At 45.9% G+C, this 19921-nt stretch overlaps 1 protein-coding gene across 2 annotated transcripts in view; it reads right to left on the minus strand.

Annotated features, from left to right (window-relative positions):
* Nucleotides 1-19561, minus strand: part of LOC147024987 (excitatory amino acid transporter 3-like) — a 63927-nt gene extending 44366 nt beyond the window's left edge. Inside the window, exons 1-2 of one of the 2 annotated variants that reach the window (XM_085885503.1) lie at nucleotides 19104-19561; nucleotides 7802-7942 (exon numbers count right to left, since the gene is read on the minus strand). In XM_085885503.1, the coding sequence (XP_085741629.1) occupies nucleotides 7802-7928 (127 nt within the window). In that variant the 5' untranslated portion in view covers nucleotides 7929-7942; nucleotides 19104-19561. Of the gene's footprint in view, nucleotides 1-7801; nucleotides 7943-9461; nucleotides 10062-19103 lie in introns of those variants that run through there. The other variant, XM_085885502.1, reaches the window with a different exon arrangement.
* Between the last annotated feature and the right edge of the window lie 360 nt (nucleotides 19562-19921).

Here is a 19921-nt window from a genome sequence, read left to right on the forward strand (position 1 = left end):
AGCCAGCAGAGACATGAATATCACTGCCAAGTAAGTGAATCTCTCCACGACCTCAACGTCTTTGCCACAAACAGGTACAGACTGGTGGTGGATGTATGGCAGCTTAGCTGCCGGGGTAGCTATCTTTTCTTGAAGCGCGACTGTCGCTGATGCAGTGCCCCTCTACCAGTACACACACTGGAACTGGTACTCATTTCGCCGATCTCGGAAGGATGACAGGCTGAGTCAACCCCCTGGTGTATTCATTCAGCGGCCGACGGGGCTTGATATCAGGACCCTCGGATCCCAAGCCACCACCCTTACCACTGAGCCAACACCAGGCTACAGGTACAGACGAGATAGCAGTATCCAAGATGTCATTGAAAGCCTGGATCTTAGTTTCGACGAAGGAAACCCATAATCTTAGCGGGTCCGACTCCACATTCAGCACACAGAGGGCCCCCAAAATTATATCCAAAGATGACTGCATCGACCTTGAAATCAGGGTCAGAGATCTTGACATTCCCAAATGATGCACTGCAGCTTGATCTCTTCGACATCAATGGAATCCAGTCCATACAAACGCTGTAAAGTTTGGGGGCCGGTTCACACCCCTAACAAACACCAGTAACAACTGGAAATAAGTCAGAGATGGTATCACCACATCTTACAGCACTCAGAACCAGAGTATAGTTCAGACATCAAATTGATCAGTTTTGGTGGCACCCCATGAAGATCTAGCATCCTTCAGAGGACATCCCGATTCACTGAATGAAACACTTTAAAGAGATCAACATAAGCTGCAAGCAACCCTGCCAAAACTCTCGTCTGCATTCGGTGAAGACCTGAAGAGCAAGGATACGGTCAATCATTGACCTCTTTGGTGTAAAGCCTGACTGCTCTTAGCGTTGGTCCTCAAGCAGGTGTTGGCGTACACCATCGAGAATTATCTGAGCAAAGACTTTGCCAGGCACAGAGCAGCGTCACCCCTCGGTATTTGTTACAGTCCGGGCGATAACCCTTCCCTTTCCAGAGAGGGACAACAAGGCCCCTCTTCCAGGCGGTTGGGATGATGCCTGTGTTCCAGGCAGACCACAGAACTGCATGCAATGACACGAGTACAGCATTTCCACCAGTCTTGAGAAGTTCAGCAAGGATGCCACAAATCCCAGGATCTTTACCCTATCTCAACTGGTTCACCGCAGCCTGCGTTTCCACAAACGAATGTGGATCACAGTTGATTGGAGAGTCATCAATAGGGATAGTAACACCCCTAACATCCAACTAAACAGCTGGTAGATCAGCCTGGTCGAGCCGCTCAAAGTAACTGGCCCAACGTTCCATCACTTCGGACCCCTCTGTCAAGAGCAATCACCCTCCACTCTAACTGCAGCACACCGAGGGACAGGCTTGGAGGAAGGCAATGCACGAATTCCCCTGTAAGCAGGACGAGAATCACTTGAGCATCGGCGATGCTCGACCCACTCACAGTTTCCTCACACTTACGCCTCCTTGCCCACCCTTAACGCACGTCCAGTTTTACGCCTCAGCTTCCTGAACAGCTCAGCTCTGCCAATAAGCCTGGCCTTGCGACTCTGGTCAATGGTATCCAGTGTACCGAGAGACAAAATTCTTCTTTTTGGCTCACAAGGAGCTCTTCCACCCTTTAACAAGTTTTGTTTTCAATCCTGCTGGGTGTCCATATTCAGACACCCTCCTCACCAGGAAACCTGGTGGGGGAGACCATTTCGTCGCCGGGCCAGAGGGGGGAGGCAGGTAAAGGCAATACATCACAGTCTCTGTCTCTCAGTCATATAATCATATATATATATATTTTTTTAATCTATCTCTATCTCTCCCCATTCATATCGAGGTGGCATTCAGAATGAAGAATAACCAGGAAACTGTTACCATCCCACATTTGTTTTACTGGTTTTTCACTTCCTGTATCCCAATCCCCATTATTTATAAAAAAAAAAAAATATGTTGCTGTGCCTTTTGAGTCACTAATCCTCCAGCATTACCAAATCCCCTCCCATCTATCTTCTACATATTACTAAAACTCACATCTTGTATGCATGTATGTACGTTCCCAAAATACAGCCAAAACGGTACAAGGTAGCACAGAAATTTTAGGGTCACTTTACTCACCATTCTCCTGCGGTGTGCAGTATCAAGTTTCGTTCAAATCGGGCAACGAAAAAAAATATTAAAAAAAATCAATTCCCGATTCAGTCAAGTACTGTCCGGGTGTATTTGATCAATGCAAACAACCTCAGTGGTATAGTTCGCTGGAGCTATCTTTTTTATTTTTCTTTAAATAATCTTTTTTTAATCAACTGCTGTCACAGCAGGAACCCAAAGGGTTCACGGGTCATCTGGTCCCCTATAAAGTGTTGTAGTCCCCGTAGTAAGTGTTGAAACAGCCACGCAGATAAATTAATAAAACAAAACATCAGCACACCACTGATTTGCTGAGCATGCACAGTACATGTTCTGCTCTAGGGTCTTGGAAATGTCGGTCTAGCATCACCCATTACACTGAACAACAAAAATTTTTTACTGGAGATGTGTAAAGTGATTTAGACTAATTTGGGTACGCTGATTTCAAAAATCATAACCGTTTTGCTGTATCACGTCAGGATTTTCAGTAACAGAAATATTCCCATTGCCTAGAAGTCAGGATTTCAATGAAATTTTCAAAAATTCATTTATTTCATCATGAATGCTTCAAAATTATAGAAATTACAGAAAAACTCCACTAGAATGGAATTAAAAATGCTTTAGGCATTTGGCTTTGCGTTTGTGCTGCTCTGTGTCAGTTTCACGATGCAGGAAGCAGCAGAAATCGCCCATCATGTTCGGGTTGTGCCGCCCTTGGTAACGCGTCTCCATGAGTGAAATCTCTTGGTGGAATCGCTCGCCGTGCTCGTCCGAGACTGCTCCCAAGTTGTCAGGGAAGAAGTTCAGGTGCTGGTGTAGGAAATGGATTTTCAGGGACATCCTGGAGCCAAGTTTCCTGAAGGACTCCAGCAGCTGCTGCACTATTTCTTCATAGTTGTCCGCGCGCTCGTTCCCCAAGAAGTTGTCCGTCACAGCTTTGAAGCTCCTCCACGCTGCCAGCTCTTTGGGGTTTAGAGTTGTCGGAAAAGTTTCGTCCTTCATAATCTGTCGGATTTGCGGTCCAACAAAGACACCAGCCTTGATATTGGCCTCCGACAAGGTGTTGCCAAACTTTTCCTTGAGGTATAAAAACCCACGCCCATTCAGATTCCTTGCCCGTACAAAACTTTTCATCAAGCCGAGCTTTATGTGGAGTGGTGGAAGGAAAACCTTGGCTGGGTCGACAAGGGCGACATGCTTCACGTTGTGTCGACCAGGTACATGCTCTTTTCGCTCTTCCCAATCTTTCTTCGTCCAGTGATTCTTGTCGTCTCTGCTATCCCAGAGACAAAGGAAGCACATGTATTTCGTGTAGCCTGACTGCAGCCCTAACAACAGCGCCACCACTTTCAAGTCTCCGCAGATGTGCCAGTTGAAGTCGTACTTGATGAAATCAAGCAGCTGCCGCATAGTCTCATAGGTCTCTGTCATGCCGAACGCGTGAGCCAGTGGGACTGATGGTTTCTCGTTGCCATTGTGGAGCAAAAGAGCCTTCAAGCTGTTCTTCCCAGAGTCGATGAAGAGGCGCCAGTCTGCAGGATCGTGATCACACCCAAGTTCTTTCAACAGACCGTTGATGTCACTGCAGAATGTCATCGTGTCTTCCATCTCAAAGAACTCAGCCATGTCTCTGTGACGTGCTCTGAACAAGGATATCTTGGTGTTAGGTTCAAGTAGATTCCACTGCTGCAGCCTTGATCCAAGCAGCTCTGCCTTCGCCTTTGACAGCGAGAGATCTCTAAAAGATCATTTAAGTCTCCCTGGTTCAGAAGGTGTGATTCTTGAGTGTCGGGTTCAAAAGGTTCATCATCACCATCCTCTTCACCACTGCTTACAGCTATGTTCTGATCAGCTGGAGGTGTTGGAACGGGGTTCTCGTCATCATGAGGAACAGGTTTACGAGCAGAGACGCAGTCAGCGTACTTGATGTGACCTTTAGTCTTCTTGTTGAAGCCGGCGATGCTTGTGCAGCAGAAATAACAATCATCATGATGATTCTGCGGCTCACGCCATATCATGGGCAATGCAAATGGCATGCTCGCGCGCTTGCCCACCAACCACTGAGTCAAGGTTGTGTGACAGCTTGTGCAGCAGATGTGTGGTGCCCAGCTCTGTTCTTGGTCCCCCACCTTACACCCGAAGTAGTGAAAGTAGGCGGCCTTCATTTTCACTGCTGTAGATATACTTCGCTGTTGATCTTTTTTGGTATACCGACCACAGACATAACAGAAGTTGTCAGGATGATTGGTACAGGAACGCCTACTCATCTTTATCTGAAAGAAAGAAATATAACACAAGTTAACAACAATTGTACGAAATAGACATGTTAAAGACATATGTAAATTTCATTGAAATCCTGACTTCTAGGCAATGGGAATATTTCTGTTCCTGAAAATCCTGACGTGATACAGCAAAACGGTTATGATTTTTGAAATCAGCGTACCCAAATTAGTCTTAATCACTTTACACATCTCCAGTAAAAAAATTTTTTTGAAATTTGTTGTTCAGTGTTATCGAGACAGAGTCCATCACAATACACAGTGAACCCTTCAATATTGCGGGCTCTAATACCATGGGTTTCTAAGAATCGCGGGCAACCTATTGTGTTGAGATTCCATTATTGCAGAATTTAATTTCGACCAACCGTGATTGTCGAGCTGAGACGAGACGAGTCATCATTTGCAACCATCCCATGTGTGTACAATTACCTAGCTCTCATTACAAGCCTTTGTCTCTTGTGCAGTTTTTAATTGTGCCCAAGGATAAAATGATGGACAAAGTTAGTTGTGCCAAAAGACAGAGAAAGGTGATGACGTTGAGAGAAAAGATAGAGTTGTTAAATTGTTTGGCTCAAGGTGAAAGCACAGCATCAGTGGGCCACCATGACAGGATCAGTGACTCCACCATGTGGTGTATCCAGAAAAGTGAGTCCAATATCCATTCAAGTGTTGCCGCCAGTGCTCCGCAAAGTGCAAAAGTCTCGTTCCAGTCTCACAATCCTTGTGTTGAAAGGATGGAAAAAGAATAATATTGGGAGAGGACCAAACCCAGAGAGAGAGAGAGAGAGAAAAAAAAAATCTGAGTGGACCCATGATACGGGAGAAAGGTTCAATGATTTACCAATGTTTCAACGAGGTAGCCAAAGGCTCCAGTTGAACCACGGCTACCGACATGTTCCACGCCAGCAAGGGCTGGTTTGAGAATTTTTTAAATTATTATTTAAAAAGGAAGATTTGGCTTCCATCACTTAAAGTTAATTGGAGAAGCAGCATTGGCCGACCATGATGCTGCAAAAACGTACCCTCCACAGCTCATGGAACGAATTAAAGCGAAGGGATTCATGCTGGAACGGTTTTTTTAATGCTGACAAGACTGGATTATTCTGGAAGAGAATGCCTTCCTGTCCAAGCAGGGAAAAAATAAATAAATAAATAATAAATCTCCTCTGGCCTTCAAGATGGCAAAGGATTGACGTCCCTTCTCCTTTGTGGCAATGTGCAGGCGACTGTCGTAAAGCCGGTGCTGCTTTTTCGATCGATGAATGCACACGTCCTCAAAAGGAAGAACAAGAACCAGCTCCTGGTATTCTGGCATGCAAACAGGAGCGCGTGGGTGACTGCTGCAATGTTCACCGATTGGTTAAATAACTGCTTCATCCATGAGGTTGGAAACTACCAGGCGTCGAAGAACCTTGCATTCAAGGTTTTACTCATCTTGGACAATGCACCAGGTCATCCAGAAAGCCTGCAGTTTTCACACCCCAACATGGAGGTAGACTTCTTTCCTCCCAACATGACCTCCCTGCTTGAGCCGAAGGAGCAAAGTCTCATTGTCATGGTCAAGTCCTACGGCACCTGTTGCACACTCGAGAGGCTACTGGACCAAATGGAGAGTGACCCCAGTTTGACAGTCAGCGATTGCTGGAAAAGCTACATCGCCGACTGCATCAAAATCTTTGTGGAAATCTATTGAAGAGATCAAGTCTACAACATGGAATGTGCGCTGGAGAAAATTGTGGAGTGAGGCAGTGTACGGCCTCAAGGGCCTCCTCCCGGTGTATGAAGAAGTCCGGAGGATTGTGAGGGTGGCACGTGATGTTGGAGGAAATGGTTTTGAGAACATTCAAGAGGAAGAGGTTAAGGAACTCCTTGAATCCCACCAAGAGGAGTCAACGGAAGAAATCATATGCTCAACAGAAGAGAGTGATGAGGAGGAGGTGAAGGTTCTGGAACCTCCAACGACCACGATGCTGGCAGAGGTGTTACAAATGAGCAAGGTCCTGGGTGACAGGTTTTTGTAATTGATCCATTCATGGAGAGGAGTATAAAATGTTAAAGGGTGTTGGAAGCTGTTATGCTGCCTTATAAAGAAACTTACAGGGACCTGCAAGCTAAATCAAAGCAATCAACCACAATGAGCTATTTATTTATTTTACAAGGGGCGATAGCACCACCACCATCACAGTAACCACCAGCAGCACTCAACCAGCTCCAGATGATCCAACAGAAGTTTTACATCCATATCTTCGTTTTTCTCACCTCCGCCCTTCCCCAATCACTGAACATCATCATCACATTCTGTGCTTGTTTTCGATCTACAGCAGAGTGGTACATAATGTGTTTACCGTCACACAACTCTGTTTGGTGAAAACAATCTCTCCCATTTTGGAAAATAAATTGAAATTCTAAAACTCTCGCGATTTGCATTTACCACAGCGTACATAATTTTTTTTTTTTAACCCTCGCACAGCTCGCCCTTTTGCAAATAAATTTAAAAGGTGTTTTTGTTTAATTACCTTAACCACTGAAGATTGACAGAGGTTACGTTTTCACCTCTGTCTTTTGCAGGATATATCATAAGTTTGTGGATGGATTCAGATGAAAGTGGGTGGGCAGGTTGTGTGCGAGGGAAGGAAGAATCAATAAATTTTGGTGAAGATCCGAATCCGGATCCAGATCCAGATCTGAGAATTTTTTTTTAATTTTAAAGTCATTCTTCACCATCACAAAACAGGCCAAAACGATACTGTATTTAGCCTGATGTTTAAAAAAAATGTATTGGGCATGATATGTTCTCGTGGATCAGGCATTGCGTGTCGGTGGTATGCGCTCCACCGAGTGCCCTTCTAGTTTACAATGTGTTTATTTCAATGTTATGATTATATAATATATATATATATATATATATATATCTATATATCTATATATATATATTTGTGTTTTATATATCAAATGTAATGCGTTTACTTCTGGCTGCTGTCAATTTTCCTTTAAGTCCAGGAACCGAGCCCCCACTTTCCCATTGCCCCTCAATTTCCACAATCACGGTTTTAACCATTCCAGGAACCTAACTCCCACAATATTAGATGGTTTACACTACTACCCAGTGCGATTGTGGTCATAATGACAGATTGTCAATTGAAGCTTGGTTAGAAACAGTGGAGTTAATTTTAACATGGCATTAAAGGCACTCCACAATCATTTATTGAAAGCAGTCTAATCATTTCACAAAACCCAAACAATAAATGATGCTATAGAATAAGGAAACAAACTCAGACATTGAGAAAACAGAGGGCCAGATTTGCAACATTTTACAGAAAACAAAATCTCTAGCTCAAGATCCAAGCACAGCGTTTAATAATTAGACAACTTTCTCAAACCTGTGATCATGCTAGATACGATGAGAGGTAAAATGATCAGTTTCAGCATCCTCATTAGCACTTCCCCAGGGAAGGAGAAGTAAACGATATCAAGGCTTGAGAGTTGAAAATACTGACGTATGAGCATACCTGTGGTCACTCCTGTAGGACAAAGTAATAAAACACACAAACCAACTTCAATGGTTTCACAATAGCATGTCAAATCACATTCATAAATGAAAACATGGGGACTTTGGGGAGGGTAAAATAAATAAATTATTCAATATACCCATTTAACTATTTCCATATAAAACAGCAGATTGCACATGAAGTACAAAAGAAAAAGAAAAAGGTTTATCGGGCTCAAAGACACCAAAGAGTGCACTTCAGAGGAGTTAAGGTAAAAGGGTTTCAAAAGATGTAAAAGCAACTTGGGCTTTTACATTTTGTCCTCTGTACCATCCACTCACAATATATATATATATATATATATATATATATATATATATATATATATATATATATATATATATATATATATAGTCTGAGTTTGTGAAGTATCAATAAATGAAGAGTAAAAAGTTTAAAGCTCACCTTAAGAAGAAAATTAACAGCCTGCCATTTTAGGTGTAACCCTTGATTGAAATGCTGGCACTTCAATAGGAGGATTATACCCAAAATGTCAGGCTGTTCATTTGCTTTTAAACACACATATATAAATATATAGTTAGAGGGGCTCCAACAACATTTGAAGCGGTGATTTTAAAAGCACAACGCCTTTGGGACGGGCACAGTGAGTTTGGGTGAAGACCATATGCCCAATGCTGATTTTATGTTTTGTTTCGTTTTAAAACCACTTGATAGAAGGAACACATTCTACAAAGGTTTGGTTGAAGAACATGAAGAAGAACAAGAGCAATAAATGTTCTCTCCCGACGTGATATTTTCTAAATCCAAAAAGGGCACAACTTATTCTGTAACTTATCATAATAAAGCTATGTCCCGAGTTTCAGTTGAATATGTCAAAGGGAATGGAGGAAGGGGGGGGGGACAAAGTCTGAAAAATCATAGGTGGGACAGATGGACAGAAAACCTATCAGTCCCCTCCAATGGTGAAACAGGTAGGGGACTAATAACTTACAAAAAGTACATCTAAACTGCCACCTGGTCACACCTGACACTAAACTGAACAGAGTGGTGCAGAGCCTCCAGTTGAGGAATGATTTTGTCTTTTGAAGAAAATAAACAGACAATTCCGAATGAACAGCAAACATCAACGTTCACCTGGATTCTTCACTTACCTTGCTCAATCATCGTTTCCGAGCACAATACTCATGCAGAGGTGAAAGAATTAAAACCAAAGGCCGTCAACCACCAATCATTAGATTAGAAACCCACAAAACATGTCAAAGCAACCGCTCTCTCCGTTTGGGGATCTGTTTCCATGGGATGGGTGAAGCAAGGCACGAACAAGGGCGAGGTAGGTGCACCACCTGTTTAATGATGTCTATACCCACCTGGTGCAACGCTGCGAATCCTAATGAGCATCAATCCGAAGCACACGAATTGCTTAACGTTGTGGTCACACGGAACAAGAAACGTGACTCATACAATAATTAATTAAATGCCAAATGTATAATAAATAAATATATATATATATATTAAGAACAGAATGCCAGACCAAGAGCCACGGCAACGATGGTGGCGACCAGCAGGCCGTTCCGCTTCCAAAATTGGTCGCATTTCGCCGATCCCATGTCGGCGTCCACCTTGCACTGTTGCAACGTGATAATGGTGGACCTCACGATGTTGTGATGCGCCCGTGTGTCTCACTCCGGTGTTGTGCGAGCCGCTCGGCCGAACCCGTTTAATATATGTGCCCTGCGTCGTGACGTCACGTTGACACGCACCCAAGTGCGACGTGCCGGAGACGGTGGAGGGCGCAATGAAATAGGGGTGGTGGACGTGTGAGGATCTACATCAAGGTAGGAGGTGCATGGTGCAACCAGCACTAATTTTAACAAATCATCTGATTGGTCACAACTGAGGTGGGCAATGATGAAAGGGGTCATGTATATTTATGAGACGTGGTATTATTAGGTACTTTGATTATACATCGGTCCCAATTACCCTCCACCGCCCCCAACACTTCTTAAGCATCCATCGCGTAAAAATTAAGGCAAAATTAATCTGAACAGTCTTCATGATTGAAGAGTGCACTACTACCATAATCTATTACAACTACGATAATGAATCCGATTTTTCCAACTTTCTTGTGGAGTCGGTTAGGGTGAAGTTTTTCACGAACCGACTGGTCTGGCCAGTGGCGTTGGACTGATGGTGATATAGAGCTCTGGAAAAAAAATTGAGATCACTGCAAAATTATCAGTTTTTCTGGTTTTACTATTTATAGGTATGGAGTAAAATGAACATTTTTTTGTTTTTTATTCTATAAACCACTGACAACATTTCTCCCAAATTCCGAATAAAAAATATTGTCATTTAGAGCATTTATTTGCAGAAAATGACAACTGGTCAAAATAACAACAAAGATTCAGTGTTTATCAGACCTCAAATGATACAAACAAAACAAATTCATATTCATTTTTAAACAACACAATACTAATGTTTTAACTTAGGAAGAGTTCAGAAATCAATATTTTGTGGATATAACCCTGATTTTCAATCACAGCTTTCATGCGCCTTGGCATGCTCTCCATCAGTCTTTCACGTTGCTGTTGGGTGACTTTATGCCACTCCTGGCACAAAAATTCAAGCAGCTCGGCTTTGTTTGATGGCTTGTGACCTTCCATCTTCCTCTTGATCACATTCCAGAGGTTTTCAATGGGGTTCAGGTCTGGAGATTGGGCTGGCCATGACAGGGTCTTGATCTGATGGTCCTCCATCCACACCTTGATTGACCTAGCTGTGTGGCATGGAGCATTGTCCTGCTGGAAAAACCAATCCTCAGAGTTGGGGAACATTGTCAGAGCAGAAGGAAGCAAGTGTTCCTCCAGGACAACCTTGTACGTGGCTTGATTCATGAGTCCTTCACAAAGACAAATCTGCCCGATTCCAGCCTTGCTGAAGCACCCCCAGATCATCACCGATCCTCCACCAAATTTCACAGTGGGTGTGAGACACTGTGGCTTGTCGGTCTCTCCAGGTCTCCGTCTAACCATTAGACGACCAGGTGTTGGGCAAAGCTGAAAATTGGACTCATCAGAGAAGATGACCTTACTCCAGTTCTCTACGGTCAAATTCTTATGGTCTTTTGCAAACCTCAGCCTGGCTCTTCTTTGCTTCTCATTAATGAAGGGCTTTTTTCTAGCTTTGCACGACTTCAGCCCTGCCCCTAGGAGCCTGTTTCCCACCATCCTTGCCGTGCGCCATTCTTTTTGTAGGTTACTTGATGTCATCCTATGGTTGTTGAGTGACATTCAAATGAGTTGGAGGTCATCCCGGTCAGTGGAATGTCGTTTTCGCCCTCTGCCAGTCTGTAGCTTTCTTGTCACCAATGTCTGCTGCTTTACCCTGTTCTTATGAACCACCGTCTTTGAAATTTTAAGGATGGAAGCAACGTGATGCGCACTGTATCCCTCTGCCAGGAAAGCCAGAATTGAACCCTTCTTTTCCTCACTCAAAACTTTTCTTTTTAACTCTTTTGGCATGGTCAATAGTTATTTTTGATTCCAATTACTTTGAGGTACAACTCACACTGTTTTTGCCATCCAGCTGGTCCTATTGCAAGAGGATAGTGATGACCATAGCAGTGGTTTTTATACTTTTCCTTGTTAAATAAGATTCGGTTCAGGTGATCACCTAATCAGTACTTCACTAAGTAGAATGAGGTGTGCCTGTGTTGGAATTCAACAGACACTGGAATGGAATGACTGCCATACATGTAGAGATGCTGATTTAAAAAATTTTTGGAGTGGTCTCATTTTTTTTCCAGAGCTGTATTTGGGGATGCCGGTGAGAACTCACCCATTCTTCGTGAAAGACACCGAGAGATATTTGATGTCCACCTACTCATGCCAGTAGCCGCGGCACACCCAGCTTAACGTCCATCCAAAGGAAGGAACACTTTGTGATGAAACACATGGAAAAAAACAACCCAAACATTTCATGTACAAAACCGAGCTGTTAGCTGTACTGTGCAAGCTGCAATGCACACGTTGTCTCGTTCCCGAGTCTCAAGGTCTATTCCAGACTGACGTTGCTCTGCCACTCAGGGAGGGCATATATGATGTCAGTGCACATAGCCGAGCTGCGAATACATGATGAAAGTCACTCTGTGGCTAACAGGTTGCTCCTTCAGAGCCATTGTCATTTTGGTGATTGTGAATGTTACTTTGAATATGTCTGGATTTTTGTGGTTAGGTTAGTTAATAAAAGGTTACATTTCTACAGGGTGACTCAAATTTCGGTCAACATAAATGTATAAATGAAGAAATGTGTCTGCATATCAACAGCAATATCCACGGCCACGACAACAGACTCCATTCATTCAGTAATCCATGAAGCCTGGTGGTGGCTTAACGGTTGAGGTGGCTGGATTAACATCTTTGGGTTCTTAAGTTCAAGCAGTTCAAGCTCCTATTGTGTCGTTAACTCAGCCTGTCATCTTTATGAGATTGGCAAAGTCAGTACCAGCTTACTGGTAATCGGGGGCACTGCATCAGTGGCACAGCCACCTCAGTAAATGATGCAACCAGAAAACAACTTCTGTTGAGAAATATTTTAACCGACCTTATGTGCATTGAAAATACTTTCAAATGACACCAAAAAAAAAAAAAAAAAGACCTCTGATGGGCAGAAATAAATCAGGCGCAAAGACCATGGCAGTCCACAGGACATTTTTAGATCCTCGTGGAGGATCTCTAAGTCTTACTCACGTTGTTGTTCTTGTGGACTTTTTTGTTTCACAGCCTACTATTTTCATCGAAACTTCCTGAAATTTGGCGTATATATGTAAAAATACCCTGCGCAGACAGTAACCATCTCCGATTTTGAAAATTCCTCCTAGAAAAAAGTTTATGACATCAAAATATCTCCGCGAATGGAAATCGCCAAAAAAATTATCTCCGAAACTAGGCAAGCTTTTTGAATTCTGTTTGCCGGAATCGAACAGGGCATTAGCAGAGATGAATTATCGCACATATGATACAGCACTATGACGTTGTTGCGAATTCGCGCCCGCCGGCATGCGATCGGCCACGTAACTCGAATCGCGACACGTCGCCCACCGGACGGACAATTCAGTCGTGACCCTCTGGGAACTATCGCCCAGAGCCAGTCACGGGTGGGGGTTTAACCTCACCACGATTGTGCCAATTGGTCACCCGCGCAGGATAGGGTTGCTCACCAAATTCGACCTACCTAAGTACCTGCGCAAGTGGTCGACCAGGCGATCGTACCATGCCACAGGCAGACTCCGGACACGAACCGCTTAAGCGGTTCGTTCCGTATTACAGGGATAACCGAGCAGAGTTATCGTCGGCCTTGACGGTTCCGATTAATTACCGGGCGTTTTAAACCCACTACGAATCTCTTACGCGATGCAGGATGGAGTCAATAAAAAGGAAGGAGACGAAGCAGAGCAGGAATAGTTCAACAAGCAAGCATTTTATTTACACACAGACACAAAGCAAGCACGTATCCACAGCCATACAATTATGCAACAAAAGCAAATGCAGAGTTAAAACCGAATAAGACCGACACACGGCAACACTTACGCAGTTCTACTTTACGGACGGCACCACCACAAGCATTTACACAAAAAGCAAAGGAAAAAGAAGAGAAGTCGCGACTTCCCTTTTCGTGGCTGGGGAGTCCCTTTCCCACGACAGTCAGCGTGGTCGCGCCTGGCCCCGACCTCTCTCGTGGCCGGCGAACCCTCTCCGGCACTCCTCGTCCAGACGCGCAGGTCCACCACACAACCGGCGCTGCTGCGTCTCCCGTCCGTGCCTTCGTTAACAGGCCGCTCGCCAAGCCGCGAGCGCAGGACCTCTTCCCCCGACAAGACAAGCAGACAGGAAGCCTCAAAGACTCTAACTTAGGAGACAGGAAGCCTCGAAGACAACTCAACTCCTCAAGGTCCGTGCGGTCCGCCTTTTGTAGCGCGGGGCTCCGCCCCTCGCTCCGCCCCGTTTTCGGCCCCGCCTCCCTTCGAGCTTCTTGGAGAAGCCTCTCGAAGGGGGCGTGCCCTCTCGCTCTCCCTCCACCCCGCCCCGTGCGGGGGCCGGGGGAGTCAGTTTTTGGCTCAGGGCCAGATAATTATTCCCCCCAAAAGAGGCCCCCACCTTTTATCACCTTTGACCCTGGCTCGGATCGCACTTCCACCACACCGAGCGCAGAGAATTTAAACGGGAGAAACAGGCGGGAAAAACCCCCGAGCATCGTTGGTGGTTTTTGTTCTTCCGCGGAGCTCGTAACCGCACGGGGCCTATTGAATGGCGAGTGGCGAAGATGTGGTAGCGTAGATGGTGGAGGTGGCATGGTTGTAGTGTGGTTGGTGCTGTGGTGGGGATGGCGTGGTTGTTGAGATGCTGTTTGTTTGAAATAAAAGATAGAACAGAAAAATGGCTAACTCAAAGCGTCGCAGCCTGGATGGATCACATAAATTCCTTCTATACAACGGGTTTGGGCTCAATACACATGGACCTATCGAGATATCTTACCTGAGGACAATTCATGGTGTAGTGCAAATTTCCACAACCGTAACACGACCCACTCCCCTTTTTACAGACTCGGCCCGAGTCGTCAAATTCTCGTGTGCCATCATGTGGAGTTCTCCCCTAATACGTTTTACCTTCGGATCCCTGAGTGCGACATTCAGTGTATTCGTGTCCCCAAAATAAATAACCTGAGGGCTGAGTAACTCCCTAAACAAACCCACTCAAACAGACGACTTAAATAAAATTGCTGGCGCTAAGTCAAACATGCCGGGGGCGCACTCATATGTACAATACATCTTAACACCTTCACCTTACAAAATTTACACTAACCATGGCCCAGGATCAATGGACTCTGCAGGGAGCAAAACAAAAGTCGAAAGAAAACCGGTGCACGGGCCAACACTGCAGGCCCGTGTTGTAGCTGCCAACAGGACAGTTCTTGCAGCTTGCAAACTGTTGCTTTCACAATGATCCCGGAGCGCATGGAAATGAACAGGGGGGGGGGGCAAATGCAAAACAGAACGGGGCAAACGCAGAATCGAGGGCAGCAGGCATGGATGGCAAAAGCAGGCAGGCAAGGCATGGCAAGGCCGCTGTAGTAAACACAGCCGGCAGATGAACTGGCCGGCACAGGCCTTGAAGCACAGCTGCAGACGATCCGGCTGGTACAGGCCTCACAGCAAAACAGCCAGCCGATGAAGTTGGCCGGCCTTTGCCTTGCAGTGGAGGTTGGTGGAGGGAGTGCGGTGGTGCTGGCCACTCAGACGATGGGCTCGGACCTACCCAAACGTCTCCCTCCCATACCCACTCCCTTAATTTGTCAAAGATCAATTTAGCCCCAACTTATTTTTTTGTTATTTTTATTTTTTGCTCTTTCGACCTCCCCACTATAATTCGTCCCCAAACCCCCTTTACTGTCCTTGTTCGGCTAACCTATCGTCCCCTAGCCTACTCCCAACCGCTATGTTCCCTTCCCGGAGGGGAATGAGGGAGGGCTAGCGTCCTGTGTCGAGGCCCAATCTCAGCCTCAGAATGGCCTCCTTGGAATTCAGCGATCTTTCCCCAAAGTGGGTCCAGTGGCCCACTACGAGAGCGAAGGGATGGATGGTGCGGAGGGGTACATTTCCTATCTACCCTATCCATTAACCTTTAAACTACCCGGGGCTTTCAACAAGCGCCTCTCGCTTAATCGATTGGTTCGAATAACCAGGATTCCCGTCGCCTGTGTGGTGTCCTCACAATTTCGGCCCACGCCCTCCAATTTTCTTCCCGTGCCCTCACACGGTCTCACGGTTGGGAGGCGTGGCTCCCTTGGCAGGCACTACCCTCTGCCGATTCTCCTACGATGGCACCCCCGGGCACTACACTGCCTCCGAGCCTACCAGCTCCCTAAACACCGGGGAGTGCCCGCCATGGTGACTCCCCTGAAATGCTCACGTGGCAGGCTGGCGCACTGGGCCCCTTCCCTGGGTGCCCGTGCCCAATGCACTACCCACGCGGCCAACAGCACCCCGGGCCCCCGCATCATGCAGGCGCACCCGTGCCCACTACGCTATCCCAGCCCCTCATGGGCCCTTGGCCTACCGCGGCCGACTAGCCCGGTGCCCAGGGTACCCACTCAGTGATACTCACCTTTCATAGCCACGCTCCCAGCCCGTCAACAGGGCTCCTGCACCCTTCCAAACGGGTTTCGAGCCTACACTCCCACCAACAACAAAACGACCTCCATCTTGTCAATTTGACTTACCCACATCTAACTCACTCTACACTGACCCCGGGGTCCCATGGGTGGGAATCACTCCTCCCTCCATGCATTCCACATTCGCTCCATTCACACAGACCCACTGGCCTCACTCACTCAACAAGCACATGTTGCCACTTCACAACTCACACATCGCCGAACTCTGCCATCCTGCTCACTAAATGGGTCATTCCATGTCAAATCATCAAAAAAATCTGCTGTCATCTCTCAGATTTTTGTAAAACTTTGGGAACCAATTGGGACCCATGAAAAACGACAAGAACTCAAATATTTTTGCTTACAGCCTCTTAATTAGTGAGATACAGACTAACGAACTTTGGACTAATGAGTACGACGTCGCGAATTCAAATGGCCATATCTCTAAAAGTATAACACCTAGAGAGCTGGTTTTGGTGTCATTTTAAAGGTATTTTCATGCCCTATGAATGTCTGGGCAACATTTTCCTACCTCCAACCACAAAAAAAGTTATCACAAAATATAAACTTCAATCGTGAATCCCCCAAAAATGTATCCTTCAAATTTCCTCAAATTCATCCCAGAGGTACCTTATGATGTCAAGAAGCTTCCACATAAATTTTGTGATGGGCACTCCAATAGTTTCTGAGATATGAGCAATAATGTACATGTACGTATGGCATATAGGTTCGAAAATCAGCATTTGTAATGTATTATACAATCATTCTAACCTAGCCATGACAGGGAACACAGGGAACGACCATCAATTGCTTTGAAGTGTCATATACTTTCATTTTCAACTGGGCCTGAGGGGAAGAAACAAGTGCTGCTGTTGCTGCATTGAAGAGGAAATTGAAAGCCTAAGTCAGGTTAGTGAACACTGTGAACTTGAACTCGCTTATTGATTGTATAATACATTACAAATGCTGATTTTCGAACCTATATGCCATACGTACATGTACATTATTGCTCATATCTCAGAAACTATTGTAGTGCCCATCACAAAATTTAGGTGGAAGCCTCTTGACATCATAAGGTACCTCTGGGATGATTTTGAGGAAATTTGAAGGATACATTTTTGGGGGATTCACGATTGAAGTTTATATTTTGTGATAACTTTTTTGTGGTTGGAGGTAGGAAAATGTTGCCCAGACAAATTCATAGGGCATGAAAATACCTTTAAAATGACACCAAAACCAGCTCTCTAGGTGTTATACTTTTAGAGATATGGCCATTTGAATTCGCGACGTCGTGCTAATTAGTCCAAAGTTCCTTAGTCTGTATCTCACTAATTAAGAGGCTATTAGCAAAAATATTTGAGTTCTTGCCGTTTTTTATGGGTCCCAATTGCTTCCCAAAGTTTTAAAAAAATCTGAGAGATGACGGCAGATTCTTTGACGATTTGACATGGAATGACCCAAATCCCCTAACTACCTCGTGCTCCCACGTCGTCCCTTAAACTACAGCACGTTCCTTTTAACACTACATAGCTAAGCTACGTCCCCACGACACATCCACAGTCTGTCACTATCCTCAAAATGTCATTTTTCCCATCCTAAATCTGAACTAAAATCCCTCTAACTAATCCATTCCACGGGCCCCATGAGGACTTACCCCTGCCCCATGGAGCCGGTCTAGCTAACACTAACCCTTCCCCCTAACTCGTGTCATCCTGTGCCCAGGCAGGGGGGTCTTCCACCCCATGCCCGGAAATCCTGTTCACCCGAAGCGAGGCTTGCTATTTTTTTTCCTCGCGCAGCACCAGCGCGGCAACTCGCAACCTGCGCACCAGCGCGGCAATTCACAGCCGCGCACTTGTGGCGTGACGTCATTGCAGCTGTTCGCGTCCCTCGTCCCTCTTGGACAATACCATCTGGCAGGGATTCACCCTCCTGCCGGATTCCAACCATACACGCAGCCATGACGTCAGCCGGCGCATAAAAAAACACAAGCCTCGCGTCTCGAGGGGTTCCCCACGCGAACACATGTGCTCTGCCCGTTGGAGCTCAACACACACGCCTGCGTGGAGAACCCGTCCGGTCCATATTTGAAATCCTGCCTGCCTTTTGTCCGTCCGCGGAATCGGAAAATCCACCGCTGGCGTTCACGGACCGGGTTTCACTCCCGCAAGCGAGCATGTGGGGGTCTCGTGCGTACCACAGCACGGACCTCGCGCTCGCTGCTGGGTGAACCCGGCGCGGTCCCCAAAACATCTACGGCCGCTACTCGGCCTTTGTCTCTCTGTCGCCGTCGTCGTCGCCATTCGACCCACGCACACCTGCGTGTTACGACGCTCACACACCACTCCATCACGCTCACACCTGGAGACGCGGCTGCGTGCTCCCGCATGCCGACCGTCATCTCCATCTCCCTCACACACGATGTCCTTCTCACACACCGTGTGCTGGGAAGCACGCACCTCGGCTCCACACACACCGGGACAATCACACTGGGGATTCGTGTCCCCACAAGGGTTCCGGGGGCCTCTATACCCCCAAGCTGCACGTGCACCCGACCACAGCACTCGCCCCCTCGAACTCGCTCGACACGACCGAACCCACCTGGTCGTGACTCGCTTCAAGGGAGAACAGAGTCTCCCTCCGTTCCCGAAGGAGGCCATCCAGCTGCTTGCACCGGGTCACGAGACTGTCCGCCAGCTCCCCTCATGGTCCTCCACTACCTCAGTGTGTGTGTATGTGTGTATGTGTGTATGTGTGTGTGTGTGTGTGTATGTGTGTGTATGTGTGTGTGTGTGTGTGTGTGTGTGTGTGTGTGTGTGTATGTGTGTGTATGTGTGTGTGTGTGTGTGTGTGTGTGTGTGTGTGTGTGTGTGTGTGTGTGTGTGTGTGTGTGTGTGTGTGTGTGTGTGTGTGTGTGTGTGTGTGTGTGTGTGTGTGTGTGTGTGTGTGTGTGTTCGTCACTCACCCCGTCCAATTCACTCTCTATCTCCCGTGTCTCTGGCAATACTTTCATTTCCTTCTTTGTGTCTCCTTTATCAGGGCCCGCCCCAATCGTTGTTTCATCCGTCGAGCGATGTCAATTAAGTCCAGGACCACTAACGTCCCTCCTTGTGGTGATGTCACACGTCCCACATTATCGTATTGCTCTACCTCTTGGCTCCTTTTGAGTCGTTCCTCCTCCCGGAACTTCCTGAGTTATTCGTTCTCCTTCCGGAGTTTTTCAATCGCCGTTGACTCAAATTTTTGCTCTCCCCTCGAGCTGGTTAATTTCAAACTCGTATAGTTTTTGTTTTCTCTCCCACTGTTCCTCATGCTTTTCAGCCTCCAATCTCTTCGTTTCTTTCAATTGGCCTACTTCTTTTTCCTGTTTCGTTCGTTGTTCTTTCATTATCTCTGCGTACCTCAACCTTGCTTTCTTTTTCAATTCTTGTCTTTCTTTTTTAATTTCTTTCACCCCCTGTCCCTCATTCTCCAATCTCATCGTTTTCTTCAATTGATCGATTTCTTCTTCCTGTTTCATTCCTTGCATTTCACTTTCTCCTCGTATTCCAACCTATTTTTTCCTTTTGTCGTTCAGTTTCAAATTCATACTCTTTCAGTTTTCTATTCCACCGTCTTTCTTGTTCCTCGTTCTGCAATCTCGTTATTTTCTTCCATTTCCTAATTTCCTTCTCTTGTCTCATTCGTTCTTTCTTCATTACTCTTTCTTGCATCTCATTCTGCAATCTCGTCATTTCTTTCAACTGACCGATTTATTTCTCCTGTCTCATTCGTTCTTCCTTC

Source organism: Eptatretus burgeri, chromosome 6, assembly GCF_056783735.1.
Source record: "Eptatretus burgeri isolate ZD-2024b chromosome 6, Ebu_testis_v1, whole genome shotgun sequence".
Taxonomy (NCBI): Eukaryota; Metazoa; Chordata; class Myxini; order Myxiniformes; family Myxinidae; genus Eptatretus; species Eptatretus burgeri.